This window comes from Euprymna scolopes, chromosome 8, assembly GCF_053919585.1.
Source record: "Euprymna scolopes isolate OS-2025 chromosome 8, ASM5391958v1, whole genome shotgun sequence".
NCBI lineage: Eukaryota > Metazoa > Mollusca > Cephalopoda > Sepiida > Sepiolidae > Euprymna > Euprymna scolopes.
In genome coordinates this window covers 24,033,564-24,049,658 of record NC_136489.1, presented here as the reverse complement: position 1 = coordinate 24,049,658, position 16,095 = coordinate 24,033,564, and the positions used below count along the sequence as shown (strand labels likewise).

At 33.0% G+C, this 16,095-nt stretch overlaps 1 protein-coding gene across 2 annotated transcripts; it reads left to right on the top strand.

Annotated features, from left to right (window-relative positions):
* Positions 1-102: 102 nt before the first annotated feature.
* LOC145283511 (polyadenylate-binding protein-interacting protein 2-like) lies at positions 103-15,988 on the top strand. 2 transcript variants are annotated; one of them, XM_080132348.1, is made up of 4 exons: positions 103-591; positions 9,615-9,734; positions 13,529-13,681; positions 14,529-15,988. In XM_080132348.1, exons 2-4 carry the CDS (start codon positions 9,624-9,626, stop codon positions 14,604-14,606), a joined length of 342 nt encoding a protein of 113 aa, XP_079988474.1. In that variant the 5' UTR covers positions 103-591; positions 9,615-9,623; the 3' UTR covers positions 14,607-15,988. The 2 variants fall into 2 exon arrangements, with proteins under 2 accessions (XP_079988474.1, XP_079988473.1); XM_080132347.1 differs by lacking the exon at positions 103-591 and adding an exon at positions 2,059-2,195.
* Positions 15,989-16,095: the final 107 nt, after the last annotated feature.

Sequence of the window (16,095 nt, the reverse complement as noted above, 5' to 3'; positions counted from 1 at the left end):
AAAATGAAAAAAAAGTATTATTCATTCAATAATAACCAAATGTTTACATTTTACCTTCCTACCCCCCCTCCGACGCCTCGTGTCATAATAATTTTGTACTCTACTCCCCCTTCCTTTGTGCATAATACACATAACCACCCTCCCTTGTTACATATATAGTTTTTATCACCCACCCTCTCTTTCCTATTACATTTTATCTATCCCTTCCTCCCCTTCTTGCTCACTCAAAATAGAAAACAAATTCACGGGCATATAAATTACCAATGTTTATTTCGTTCCTCCCAGTCAGTTTCTTCTTCGTGTAGGAAAACAATTGCATTTTCTTTGTGCATTTTTTTAATACGTATACAAACCCGAGTTAATTGATAACAAAAAAAAAAAAAAAACCCAAAAAACAATACATATAAAAACAAATTTGGCAAGCTATAGCTGAATAATATTTCAGAGCCCATAACATCTTTTTATAAACAAAAGAAAAATATTATTAATCTTTCTTGTAATTATTGAATGCAAGCAAATTTGTTAGATTTTTTTTGTCTTCCACGGAAATTGATTTAATCACTGCAACCATATTAAGGAAAAACCGACAAGGTATGTTTTTATTCATATTTAAATATCGTAATTTATGCACTTATATTCTTCCGTAGATAAAATGGTGGTTATGCACCATTGTTTTAGTAATATTTAAGTTTTATATCTTTAAATTGTTGGTACTTAAGCAGTGCTTAAGTTGAGCAGTTTTGTTACCATGCTGAAATATCATTTAGAAAGCCATTCTTAACATGGGGATGGTATCTTCTAACTATTCTCTACTTACATTTAACAAGTACATAAGCACTACATTGTTAGATGAAAGTACAGAACACCCTTTCCTCCTATTTTAAGAATGGCTTAATATTTCTATGCGGTATAAGTGCATTACTGCATTAGTACCTTTTTAATGTTTAAGCGAGAATTGAATTACCTACAAATACAATTAAACTTCATCTAAAAACAAACTATTACACGAATAAAATAAGTGGTTTGCCCGTACTTCAGCGAAACACAAACCGTGCTATTTTAAGATGGGATTTTCTAGTTATTTTTATTAATTCAGTATCTTTGTAGTACGGAATAGTTACCCCCCCCCCCCCGGCCTTAAAAATCGCTTTCTAATTAACGTTATTTCATCACGGCCTGTGTTCTGCCTAAATATCCATATTTATTTGAGCAAAGTATAGTATCTGTTTTGACTGAAGGACTTTCAATTTTTGTTCCAATCCAGAGTGCTTTTGTTTGGGAGATGGATTTTTATTAAAAATCGGCAGGCATTGTGGGGAGGCATGTAAATTGGGACGGTTTTTAATCTGAAATTTTATTCGCATAAAAATGTAGTGTAGAAGTTCTACACTACATTTTTATGCGAATAAAATTTCAGATTAAAAGCCTAAAATTTAAGGCTTGTTCTACACTGTAGAACAAGCCTTAAATTTTAGGCTTTTTTTTTTTTTTTTTTTTTTTTTCCGGCCCTTATGTAGATTAGAAACCTGTTCTTGAACTTCCTGTACTCGCCAAACAAATAAAAATACTATAAATGGAGTTCAATTTGAAAAATACTTTCTAGTTAATTTTTCCGTCTTAATTTTCGCTAGTTTCGACGTTGTGTATGTAACCTTTTGTCTTAACAAAATTCAAGAAGCCCCTTTAATTTATGGTGGCGTAATCATGTTTCCCGACTCGTAATTTTATTGAACCGACATTTTTTTTTTTTTTTTTTTTTTTTTTTTTTAATACCTCTTGGCGTAAAATTGACCAACACCTTACTCACCTTCGCGAAAAATATTCTGTTTTAAGGAGCAAAGAACAAATCCGGAACCGGGCCCGAAAATGAAACGAAATTTCTAACAGTCTTTTCATTTTTGTGGATAATGCGATTTACGTTTAATAGGTCCTAAAATAAAAACTAAATGCAAGATAATTAAAATAAAGGTATTTGTGGCCTGGTAGATCTAGGTCTTAACTACTTGACGGCGACTATTTTGAATGCGATATTCGTCCAAAACGGACCTGAATAACCTTAAAGTCCACGTTTTAATGTCAAATCAACTTCAACTCTTGAACCGACACAGCAAAAGCTATTAATCAATTGTACCTTTCCTGTAAACTTGGAACGAGCATAAGCGACAAAACGAAAGTTATAACAAATGTTACCAAAGGTAAGATTTGAGTTACTCTTCTACCTATCTAGTTTAAACTTGTTTTGCAGCAAGAATCTTAGTCGTCTGTGGCAGGTCTCTATAATCACTGAAATAAAAAAAAATACTAGTAGAAACCTCAAATGTCATCGTGACATTAAGTTGGGTTTTACCTACACTTTGCATTTAATTTAGATACCTGATACCTGTGCATATAAAACCAATTGCGATCTATTAAACTTTTTTTTTCCGTAAGAGTTTAAATCTGTTTCACTCTAAATCATTAAATTCGAACTATAATTAACAGAGGCCACTTTCTTACCTAGCTTTTTTAATTACCGAATTGTTTCACTCGGAACACTATCAAAATTCATCGAGGGGATGAGAACGCTATCATCGAGCGACAAAACTTAAGTGATGGGCAACGTCACCGTTGCCTACTATGCATGACGTCATTTTTCAGTTAACAGGCCTCTTCTTTCGATGGTGACGATAAGGTCTCTTCGCTGGGTAGAATCACAAGTCTCAAATTCGCCACCCACTTCAAAGTGGAGAATATCCATTGACAATCTGCCCTTTTTTTTGGGGGGGGGGCACAAAAGGATGCTTATGAACTGAGGAATTCAATACTGACTTCATAGCTGGTGGAACTGGACTCCATTCTAGTGTCTCCACCGATTTCATGTAGAAGCTAAGATTTCAGCTACCTGTGTCCTTTTCTATAACAAAGGTAGAATAACGGGTGCTAGTGCACTTACTGATCCGCGCTATTTTAAATCGTATTTCCAAGTTTAATTAAAGTATTTTTTATTCAATTGTAAGGTTAAAGTATAGAATAGTTACAAAACACTCTCCCCCTCCCCATGTTAAGAATGGCTTTTAAATAACGTTAACGTTATTTCAGCACGGATCAATAAGTGTACTAGTAGCGAAATGTAAAGACTCCCTTTTCTCTACATTAACATAAACCGTAGTAAATTTTCTTCCGGATTTTTGTGCAAAACTTTTTGAGTAAACAGTTAGTTTGTATTTTAAATTAACCCCCTCCCCCTCTAAAAATGAAATTCTACGTATTGGGCAATTACATGTTAACAACCTCTAAAAAAAAAAAAAATTTTGAATTTTAAGTGAGGAATAATTCCATACAAATTTTAACGTAAAATGATCATGTACTTCCAGACCAGTGTTAACCAAATAGTGTTCTAAAGGCATAAGCTATTTATTTTATTTTTTAAGATAAATTTTGGAAGTGGGTGGGGTAAAAACTACCACCCTTTTAACCCCACTAGTAATCCTAAGCTGCTGGCACTTCCATTGATTGAAGTGAGATAGTTGCGATTCTGCAAAGCTGGCTGAGATGGAAACAAGTCAAGTTTTTGAAGTGTCCAGAAAAGTTGAACATTCAGATCCCCCAAAAAGGTACACTTTAGATTGGAACAAAAATAAAAATTACCTCCAATCTAGAAAAGTTCTTTATCGAGCAAGGATAGAAAAAAATGAAATCTATCATTATACTGCACTCTGCTCCTAGCCAATGGGCCGAGGACTTGAAGATCGAGCTTTTTATTTTTGTTAATACCTTAACAATATTCCCAGTTCAGACTAAAAAATCATGAATGATAAATCATTGTATAATTGTTGGCACTGGTTTCCACAATCTTTTGGATGTCTTTCTAGAAAGATATGTAATATTTACAAGCAGGACTACAAGGTTGCCAACATCCTAAGTGAAAGTGAGTTTTGTGGAACGAACTGGATTCAAACTTGGGACATCCAGGTTGTCAGTCTGTTAACCACTAGACCGTAACCTTCCAGGCTAAAAATAACCTAGAACTGAAACCTGCAGAAACTCCGGTTGGATACTTCATATGGACTTATCCTTTTGATAATTGCCACATCTGATGGAGGAATACTTGTTTCATTAAAATTGACTTTGCAATCTAGTATTGTTCTTTACAACACCTTTCTCACAAGTGTCTTTAGTTTTGAAAAATACTGTACAGAAAAATACTCAACAGAGTTCTATTCTGTTAGACTTTCACAGCAACTCTTTTGGCTATTAACCGAAAAGGACTTGTTTCTGTGTGCCAAGTATCGAGTGGGATTTCTCGGGAAACTGTTCAAGAACTTTCCATTTATGGAACACCTTGTCATGGGACTGCTTTCCTGCAGAGTACATGTTAGTCTTCAATATAACAATTGCTTCTCGTAAATACTCCAGGTGTAATCCTTGTCAATTCTATTCCCTTTGGTCCTTGATATTCATAACCCTTATCCTTGCGTAGCTTTTGGCCTTGATAGTCATCATTTTAAGAAAGTAAATGGGTTAATGTGTTTACATTGAATCCACATCTAATTAGCATTGGGAAGCTTAGAAGAAATAATTCCCATCTATCACAAGGAACACTTTAGTAAATGAATTCACAAATATTTTGTATTTTAGGAATGTACAATTAGCCAGCATTCCAATGTTTAAACAAATTCTTTAAAATAAACTGAATATAAAATTGTTACAAAATTGAAAATATTTATAGAAATTATCTTTGAGTCGTTTCAAAAAGTAAAACTTCCTATTAACTCAAAGTTGGGTACTCATGCACTTATTGATCTGTGCTGAAATAATAGCTTTATTTAAAAAACCATTCTTAACATCGGGAGTGGAGGGTGTTTTCTACCTATTCTGTACTTTAACCTTACAATTAAATAAAAAAAAAAAAAAGCATCAAAACTTTAAACTTGGAAATACGATTTAAAAAAAAATAGCGCAGATCAGTAAGTGCATTAGCACCCAAAGTTGAAGAGCTACGAATGCGGGAGTGGTACCATTAAAATGAACAACCTATTTTTTCCTAGAATTTCACCAACAATTCTCAATACGCTTATCAGGAATTCGATGATGCATTTCTGTTTCTGATGCACATCCATGACAGGGTTGCTTTCTTAGTCTCCCACTGTTCATATTTACAACAGTGAAACTTTTAGGTCCTGAATGCATAAGTTCAGTCATCATAACAATGCAATTGTAATCCTCTCTATTCCAGTTGGGTGGAATAAGACAAATAAGTAGCATTTGAATGAAATTCCTGTCCAAGGATGACTGAAAATAATTCTCCAGTTTTGCACAACTTGTGTCTGTTTATGAAGATTAAAGATGTTACTAAATCTTATGTCTAGAATCCTTATTGGAGTTTGGTAGCAAATATACTAAAATTTTGATTTTTAGAAAATGTTTTAAATTTAAATCTTTCACTTAACAGGTTTTAAGTGACATGAGAATCTTAATATCTAGTTTTGAGTTTCAAGTCTAATCTGAAATAGATTGGTGCAAAAAGGTTTGACATGAAGTTGAACATCAAAACATTTTTGCATCAACCTAATATTGACTTTAAATATTATGCTCCCAAAAGCCTTTAAAATAATTAAAAGAAAATGTAATTTTTAATATTACTCAATGTATTTGAGTTTTCACCAAGGGTTTCCACTTTTTTTTTTTTTTTTTTTTTTTTTTAAGCTAAATTATAAATTGCATGAAAACTAATGCCCAACTGTTCATTAGTTTAAGACTTTCTTATAATGCCCAACTTTATGTAGATACCTCAATGTGTTCTAAGCAATGCTTTTAAATTGTAGTTTGAATTTTGACTTCTGACCCAATTAAATAGCACATGACAAATTTTCTAATTTCCGATACATGAACAGTCATAATTCAGTGGCTAATCATTGCCAACATTTTTTCTTTATCCTCAAATCTGTGCCCATATTAAGTTCAGATATAATGAAAATTTTTGGTTTGGGATATCTAATTCTAGCCTAGATATGTGGTAACTTTAGAATTTTTATTCAAGAAAGCTCGTCTGTATTCCCTAATATGGGCGCTTCTGACTATCAATGATAAACTACCCTGCCCCAAATAGGGTAAACAAGGGCTGCAATTTGCTGCCAGAAGGAAGATAATGCTTGGGAGAATGATCTCTGCATCAAGCAGAACCATATACTCGCCTCTTTCTAGTCAGAGCAAAAGCTGGTATGATATGATGCTGAAATATTTGACTAAATGTATTTACATTTTTTCTTTTAACAAAATGCCTGCTACATATTAAATATTTATGTAAACATTTTAATATCCGTTAACTGTCTGTTAGAATGGAACATGTGTCTCTGGGGATAGTTCAGATTTTCCTATCTATCACACCTATCTCTGGTTCTGAATATGGTTGCTCTCGTGTCACATTTTTTTTTTTCTCAGAACGTGTAGTCTTGATGAAAATGAGACAAAATATGGTGCTTATGCACTTTGTTACTGTTCTTAATTTTAAGTTTTACGATATCTTGTTTCATTAAATTGTTAGGTGGAAATACAGAATTATGAAACTCCCCATGTTAAGAATGGCTTTCTAAATGTTTCAGCATCGTAACAAAAGTGCATAAGTACCCAAAATGTCTTAATTATTTTGAAAGTCCATATTCAATGCTGAAAAAAAGGATGTCAGAATTGTTTCTGATTATTAGAAATGCTTTCTTGTAACTCCGTACATTCTAAAGGAACAGCACAAATGTATTTGCAACTTTTTTTTTCCAATTTTCATTAATCGGAGTTCTAAAATGTGCATTTTTGCACTATCCTTGGTGGAATAGTAATTGGATTGTTGAAAACTTGCTATTTTCAGAAACCTAATTATAAAGTCAAGAATCGATTAAATCAAAACATCTTGCTTTAAGTAGACTTGATACTCCAAACAGGAAGACAAATTCAATAAAGTCAGACATGTTTTCCTGAATACGCATGAAGCAATCGCTTTATTTACATTATGGACAAAGGAATAAAAGTAACTCCCTACAGAAATTTACAAAAAAAAAAAACTAAGCAGATAATTAAGCTTATCTCTTATAGAGGACGAAGTCACCAATATTGTAGCAGGCGAAGTCACCCTCTAAGTAGAGGATTGAAGAGAATAGTTGTAGGGTCCCCTTTGCCAAGAAATGAGTACACGAAATTCATCATAATTTACAATGTACCATTATTTACAAAATGGATACAAGCAGGCCATTCCCGAAAACACTACTTGCGTTTTATTTTTTTCCCCTCGAGTTTTTCACGAAGAATGATACGAACCTGATGTGGAAGTAGGCTGTATCATCTTGTGGCCAAAATGTTACCAAGTTTTTGTGTAGAATTCAGTTTCCATGCCCTATAAAACAGGATATCTGATTTGTTAGAAAATATGGTGCAAGGGCAGTAACTCTTGTCATACTGACAGTATTATAAACACGCACGCTTTGTAATTCAAGGAGTCCTGGTCCCCACAAATTTAATCTTACAGAATCCTCAAATTTTTTTATGTACTCCCTTGTCTGAGTTGAGGGGAAATTCTAAAGTAGTATGACAAAGATGATCGTGACGTTTGTTTTGAAATATCTTTATCTTGAATTAACTTCCATCGGGATAATCTCATTAATGCTTAATCTTGATCAAATCTTAATTTGATGTTTCACTTATCCCAAACTTTCATACAAACCAACTTTAAGGTTAGATATTTTTTATATAATAAAGGAAGTCATTTTGAGTCCCATTAACTCTGAAACTACTAAATATACACTTGCAAACATATCAGTATAACTCCCTCCCATCGTGGGATATACCACACCCTAGTACAGTCAATTCTACTATATGGCTGCGAGACCTAGCTGGTGAACGTATCAAACTTGCATAAACTGATCATTTAGGCCACCAAACTTGAAGGCAGAACGTTATCTTCAACTTGCAGTGTACGAGATGAAGCATTGAAAGTTCCCAACAGATCCTTGCTAGATACAGTCTCAAATGGCTTGGTCATGCTCTCTGCCACCCTCTAGGTGAGCCCATATGTGAGGCAATTGCTACTGAACCACTAACTTATGCAAGCACCAGAGTAGCAAGATCTAGACTGCTTCACACAGTCAAGGCAGATGTTGAATTTGCTTCTAGCCTGTGTCTACAGACTTTGCTACTGGAACTATAGCTGGTTTTCCATCACTGCAGCTTAGACTGATAAGGTTAGTCAGCTCTCATCCTTGGGTGAACACTACCACAGGTACAAGTGACTTTATATAAAAAAAAAAAAAAAACTAACTTTTGGGGGGGTCATTCCAGTCGTGTTTAAGAAATTTCTCTTGGATCTTTGATTTTGTCAAAATTTCATGACCTGTTTGGATCTGTAAGTTGGACTATTTATGAAAACTTTGTCAATTGGTTTATCTAAACATTTTCTTTTTTGCTGCCAGATCAGATTGCATAAAGATACTGATTTTCTCGACTAAAATGCACCATGATTTTTGTCCTTTCCCTTTGCAAAATCTAATGTTATGCAAAAGCTACATTCCTATACAAAATAAACCAAATACCAAATGAATAAAGAACTTGAAGCATAATGCTGAATTCAGTAATTCAGTTTTTAACTAATCTGAAAAGTGCTGATATGCCTAAAACTACCAAGAACTCCTTTTATAGGCATTTGAAGAATTTTTTTTTTTTCATAGTTTTAGAAGATTATGGTATGCTCTTCATCTTTTAATGTTTCTATCCATCATCAGATTTTTTAAGATGTTTAAATTTTGTAAAGATTTTGTACAAAACTTAAAAATGCAAGAATCCAAATCTTTAGTAAAATGATATAAAAATTATGAATTTGAATATCTGATAACTTTCTTGTAATCTTGCATTCACATTTCTGTAACTAGAAAAGCTCTTGAAGTAACTGCAAAAAAATTTTGATTTGGCAAAGAATACAACTGTAAAGAATGCATTAACAGTTGATTAAAATTGTGATGTATTTTTTTAAATTTTTTATTTATTTATTTATTTTTTTATTTTTTTAAAACTAGTCCATTATCTGGTTTTTAAAGCATCAAACTTTCTAAAGTTAAAATATTTTGAATGATTAACTTTTAATAAATTGGCTCTTCTAATTACAGACTGATCCCACCAAATCTCATCCATGGAGTCCGTAATAAAATTTCTAAAATCCATATTTAGCACAATAAGTCTGACTTGTTCAGTTCTAATCCTGAATGTTTGGTCGGTTTTATTACAATTCAATGATATTGGGAGAGAAGCACTCCGATCCACTTATCCTAAGTGGATTAGCTTCATGCTTGCTATAAATCAAAAATTTGGGATTATCCATACAATGTTAAAATAATTATTGGATTATTTCTGAACTGGAGATGGTCAAAACCAGCAGTGTCAATTATATTTTTAACAGTTTTGTACTTGATATTCAGGTGTGATTATGATTGCTCGCAATAAGACTGGACATTCATGACTGAAACTTTTTGACAAGTCTGGCATATACTGAAGTTGATTTGTATTAAATGATTTTAATAATTAAAAAAAAAAAAAAAAAACTCAATTTTTTACCCTTTACATTGTACATGGAACGTGTATCCATTTTATTTTTCTAGGTTCTAAAAATGAAGTATCCAAGAGCTATCAAGGAAACTCCAACAACTGAGAACTCTGAGCATGACTTCTCAGAGTACATGTGGATGGCAGAGGAGGGTGTTGAAAACTTTGACAGACAGGTATGAAGCTTTTTAATTCTTGATCTCTTGTTTAAAAATTGTAACAATATTTGAGGTGTCCTGTTAACTATATTAAGGAGACTGTCTAGTATAGCACTTCACAAGTATATTTTTATAGGATTTGATTTAAATTTTTTGTATTAATTCAAACAAAACTTTGAAGAAGTTGTTTAAACCAAATTAAATATTTAGTGCTAACTTTTGAATCCTTCAATATTCACAGCACTTTGTCTCTTGATTTCTATCAGTAGTTAAATGTCTTAGCTGTATTAGGTCTGTTGCTCTTTCTGCTTCTTGTAAAATAGGTTAAAGTTCTAAACACTTAAGGCTATTATTTATCGCTACAAATCTATTCGACAATGTATGGAGTACTGCTATCATAGTTGCTCTGGTGAATCTGTCCCACTTGAGTGTAGAACTATCTGAAATTAGCTCCACCCTATCTCCTCTGCAACCCTGCTCTCACGGACTTAATGTTGCTAATCTCAGTCTTTTCTATTATTATTGTCATAGTTTTCAGAATTGTCTGATCTATGATCCCCTTTTGTTCTGGCTTGTTGGTCTAGTGATCTCCAATTCACGGTTTGTATACCTCCTTGTAATACAACTTCCTATTATAGTACCTATTTACACTAGGGTCGTTTTTTAATGTGGAGAAAAATAAAAATTGTCTCAGTTGTGAAGGATTTTTCCTCCAATGAAAGAACGAGAAATGGAAGTGCAGCATCTGAAGAACAGATACTATAGTAGCTTCTTTCCAAGAACTGTTTCCTATCAACTTAACTTTTTTTTTTTTTTTTTTCTTGCTTTGTCCCCCCCCCTCTACCTCTAGTAGATTAATTGGAATGTTTAGGTGTTGTAATTCTTTCTGTTAACAGTATTAGAATGTCTAATTGTCAGTTATGGTGGTGTATTCATTATAGCAAAGGAACCTCATAGTTTTTGTGGGAAGAAGGCTGTCAATGAAAACTGACATACTAAATACAAATTCCTATTTTAGTTGTATAGTCTTTTAATATTTTCAAAGAAAAAGATTACTCTATTTCTCTATTAAAAATTCTAAATCGAAACTGATATTGAGAAATTTTTTTCTAATGTAACTGATTTCACTTGAAAGAAAACCTTTTTACAAAACTAATGCCGTAGTGAGAAATGGAAGTGATTTTTAATTCAAAATCACCTTTTTCAATTCTGTTATATTTGCTCGATAAATTTAAAAACGTTTTTCAAAATTAAGATAATTTTACTTTTTCATGCAACCAACAATCACGAGGTTGTTTGCTCAGCAACCGACAAAGCTAATATGCTTGCCAGCCGGTTTGCCTCAAACTCTACACTGGACCCTACCAACCACCCCCTGCCTGACTTTCCTTTGCGGACAGACGCCACGCTAGACGATCTAAAAATCACCCCTGCTCAGGTACATGCTATCATAATAAATCTTGACACTTCCAAAGCATGCGGACCTGATCTCACCCCAGCTGTGCTATTAAAAAAGTGCTCAGCCGAAGTAGCTCCAGTTCTCTCCAAACTCTTCAACAAATGCCTTAATGAATCATGCTTTCCAGGCTGTTGGAAAACCGCTTCTGTGGTACCAATATTCAAGAATTCTGGCGAAAGAACTGACCCATCAAATTATCGCCCCATTAGCCTCCTCCCACTTTTCGCCAAAATATTTGCGACCATAATTAACCATGCTCTAGTCCGGCACCTTACAGACGCTAAACTTCTGACTGACCAACAATATGGATTTAGACAAGCCCGTTCCACAGCTGACATTCTCACTGTAATCTCTGAACGTATATACCATTCACTGGATAAGGCGGGGGAGGGCAGAGCGGTAGCTCTAGATATATCTAAGGCTTTTGACAGGGTATGGCACAAGGGTCTCCTCAGGAAAATTAAATCATACGGTATCACTGGTAGAATACTTAGCATAATTGAATCCTTCTTAGACAAGAGAAAAATCCAGGTTGTCCTCGACGGTCGAACATCTAAACAGTGTGATATAAATGCGGGAGTGCCTCAGGGGTCTATTCTTGGACCTCTATTGTTCCTGATATTTATTAATGACCTCCCCGACAAAACTGCCTCTGAGATGGGTATATATGCTGATGACACTACACTCTATAAAAGGCATGACAGGAAAACAAATGGACACATATCTAAAGAAATGGCAAAAACACTAGAGGATGACCTCCAATCTGTAGTGGAATGGGGACATAAATGGATGGTCACATTCAATGCTGCCAAAACCAAACTGGTTTCCTTCAATAACAAGAAACCTTCTCTGCCACCAATAGCAATGGCCAGTGACTCCCTGTCTGAGAGTACATCTTTCAAACTGCTTGGCCTAACGTTCACAGGAAACATGAGCTGGAACAATTATATAGAAAACATTGCCAGGGCCGCTGCAAAAAAGGTAGGCTCTCTCTACCGTGCTAGAAAACTACTGACACCTGAAAGTATCCTGTATCTCTATAAGGTCACCATTCGCCCATGTATGGAGTATTGTTGTCACATCTGGGCTGGTGCATCTGCTACTAGTCTCTCGCTCCTAGATAAGGTTAAAAAAAGAGTCGCCAATCTGATAGGCCCTGAACTGGCATCTAAGCTTCAGCCTCTGTCCCATCAACGAAACGTTGCATCCCTCTGCTTGTTCTACAAGTATTTTAATGGTGAGTGCTCTGACGAACTGCAGACACTTGTGCCCCCACGTCGCAGACACCCTCGACAAACCCGACAGGCAGCTAAATCCCACCCCCACACAGATCCCTAGATGCAAAAGATCCTTCTACTCCAGTAGTTTTTTCCCCAAAACCGCTAGACTCTGGAATTCCATTCCAGGATCATGCTTCTCTAACTGTACTGACATGCAGAAGTTCAAGTGCAACGTGAACCGACATCTTGCTGCCCAAATCCCTACATAGTGCCCCCGTAGTTGCTGACCCTGATAGTAGCCCCCTACACCTGAGTGGCAATGTGCCTTGTTTGGGGTGAAAATGTAATAAAAAAAAAAAATAAAATAAAAAAAAAAGGATTAAGTAAATTTAAAAAGATGACTGATTAAAACAAGTGGAGTTTTAACTAGCATGTATAAGGACCCTTAGATTTTAGAGCTCGGATTTCTCTTCAACTTTATAACCTGCCATCACTGCCTACAATCTGACTTGTCTTTCTACTTTTCACTCTTACTCTAGTTCACTTTCACCTCGCCAATTCCACTTTAACTTGATTTGTAGTTGAATCAAGTGCTCCTATTATTCTTTTAGTGCTTCTATTAATCTTTTCTATATGGAAGATTGAAAATATAATATTCCTCCTTTTTGTATACTATCTTTAATGTTTGAGTGTGTGTAATATGTAATCTCGCTCGCTTGGTATTCCTGTTTCCTGAAAAAAATCTGAAGGTCTATGAAAAATCTCCAGAGACTTGACTAATTTGTTTGTCACTTATTTTACCAGAATTAATTGTAAAACGAATACAGAACTTCAAAAATTTTTTTAATGAATCTAAATTTCAGTTGTAAATAAAATTTCACTTAAAAAATTTTATTGCTGTGAGAACTATAAGTGAAACAGTTTTGTGAAATGATCCAAAATGTTTTTTTTTTTTTTTTTTTTTTTTTTTTTTTGATAAATTTCAAATCTATAACTTAAAATTCTCATTCATTTGACTGAGAGATGGTAAATTTAAAAAAATTGAAAAACACCTTTTTAGATAAGTAATATTAAGGGGGGGAAGGGTAACTATAAAGTTAAGTTTGACTTTAGTTTCATTTTTATTTGTTTAGGTTGAACATGAATTGTTGGAAGAAATGTTTATAGAAGCATGTTTTGAAGAAATGTTAGCGGAAGAGGAACAGTGGTTTTATCCTGAACAGAACTCTGACTTAACAAATATGTTAGAAAATGTACACTTGACGGAGGAAGTCACAGAGGAAAAGGTGAGCCAACTTTTTTTTTTCTTTGAAATAACATTTCTAAGTAGTAGCAATTTCCAAGATCAAAATTAGCTGAACTTTATCTAAAGACAATAACTCCATTTTACGCTTGACTTGGACAGTACTCAGTAACTTGGCTAGAATATATAAAAGCTGAGAAAGAACAGCATAAACACAAGAGTAAACTTAATTTTTTTACGTTTTGTATCAGATTATAATTTTTATCACTATTTCACCCAAGTAGAATACAGAAATTAAAAATAATTTTTCCTCATTACAGGTAGGCAAAAGCATAATGGTTTTTGATTTAAATTAAAAAAAAATTTCTTTAAAAAAAGATACAGGTTAAAACATTTCTTGCCAGGCATGAAAATGGTTAGGCAGTTTAAAAATCGGGTACAAGACTTAATTCAAAATTTATTTTTAAAATGCACTTTATAAACTTTACAAATGATGCATCGCTTAGTAGTTTTGCCACTTAGAAGTTTCATTTTCAACTAAAACTTAAGTGTAACAATGTACAATTGATAAATGCTCTCAAATTGCAGTATTTTAGGATTTTGTAGAGCATTTTGGATGATGTAGGCACAACCTTCCAACTTCTATCCTTAATTAGATATCTGTTAAGCAAGATTATCTGAATTTCATACTTTTTTTTTTTTTTTTTTTTTTTTTTTTTTTTTTTTTTTTTTTTTTTAAATCCTGTAATGTATTGCTAGATAATTTTGTATTCTAATTACTATTTTTCTTTTGACGTACAGGTAAAATGAAACTTAAGGCCTCTTACTTGGGATGAGTAAACCGTTTCTTTATGAATCTTAATGAGTTTTTTTTTTTTTTCTATTTTCAGATAAAAAATAGCAGATTGAATCCAAATGCTCCTGAATTTGTCCCAAGATGGTCAAAGAGTACATCAGTGACCAATTAGCAATTTCTACTTATCTTTATTTTACTAAGAACTTTCTCATGTCCCCAAAAACTTTTCAAAATTTTTAAAAACAAAAAATAAAAAGCATTAGTCTTTCAAAACCGGGTTAGAACTTTGAATTCTAAACCAAAAAAAAATGAAAAAGCAAAATTGGATATTTACAATGCAAACTCTGAATTCAGTTCTGCCCATCTGTAATTCCATTCAAAAAAAAATTTTTCATCTCTTCAAAAATAATTTTTTAATCTCGGTGTGATTGTTTGATAAAGTATTGGTATGACTGAACTTGTTTTATAGTTTAATATTTTTGCAGCATTCTGCACAATGAATTTCTATAACCTGAAATAGATAGACTTTGAATTGTCTTTCAAGTAATATTAACCATTAAAATTTCTTTTATCTTGTACTGAACTTTAATTCCTTGTTAGTTTTTATTTATTACCAGATTAAAGAATTTAACCATTTTATTTGATTTATGCTTGGATATAACTATTCAACCTAATATAAAAATCATTGATCTCCTGTTAAAACTTAGATATTTCTTGCACACATCAGTTTCATTTGTAGATATGCTTAGTAGCAGAAAGGAAAAACAAATAAAAATCCTATATTGGATGACATCTGATTTCCTTGTCAAGATAACAATTCTTTGGTCTTTTTGCACTGAACATAATTTCAAGGCTAATTGAACAGTTGCCCATGAATTGTTTTTATTGGTAAGGAAACCATTGATATCCAAAATTATAATTATTTTGAATACAAATGTTAAACATTTACCCTGGTATTTTTCCATTCTGATCAGTTTTTCTTGAAATGTGTGTACACATATTTGGTTTCTAAACTGAATAATTTAGAATTTGATTTTGAGTTTTAACCACATGGCTCAACTTTCTTTTCGTTTATTTTTTTATTTTATTTCAAAGTTAAAAATCTTGGTGTTTTCTGGGTATTTAACTTTTTCAAAGTGGAGCCACAACTTTTTGGTTAAATCGTCTAATTCCTCAAAACCTCTTCATTGCAAGAGTAGCAGTTACTGAATTCAACCAGTTGGTATTCATTACTACTTTTGCTATTAGCATTTAAAACTCAATTGTCTATAAAGCTTCTGGAACATCACCTCAAATTCATCTCATCTTTTGCCACAAATAAAAAAAATAAAGAAAAAAAAAAATAAAACTCATTAAATCTTTTATATGTGCAATGTTGTTCCAGTGATATGTAAATGGATATTTAGGGCTTCATAACTATTCTCCTATACTTAAAGAAGAAGAAAAAAAAAAAGCTACAACATAACTTTTTTTTTTCCACTACAGAACTGTTTTGTTCAATAAATTTTTCTAAATGTACAAAGAATAAAAGAAAATGAATGTTTTAAAATTGAATTTGTCTTTTATTTTTATTTTATACAGAATAATTAAATTTCAAAATGCATTTTCGGGAAGGGACCTTAAGTATTTGCATATTATGTCTAAATTTGTAATAATTCCAG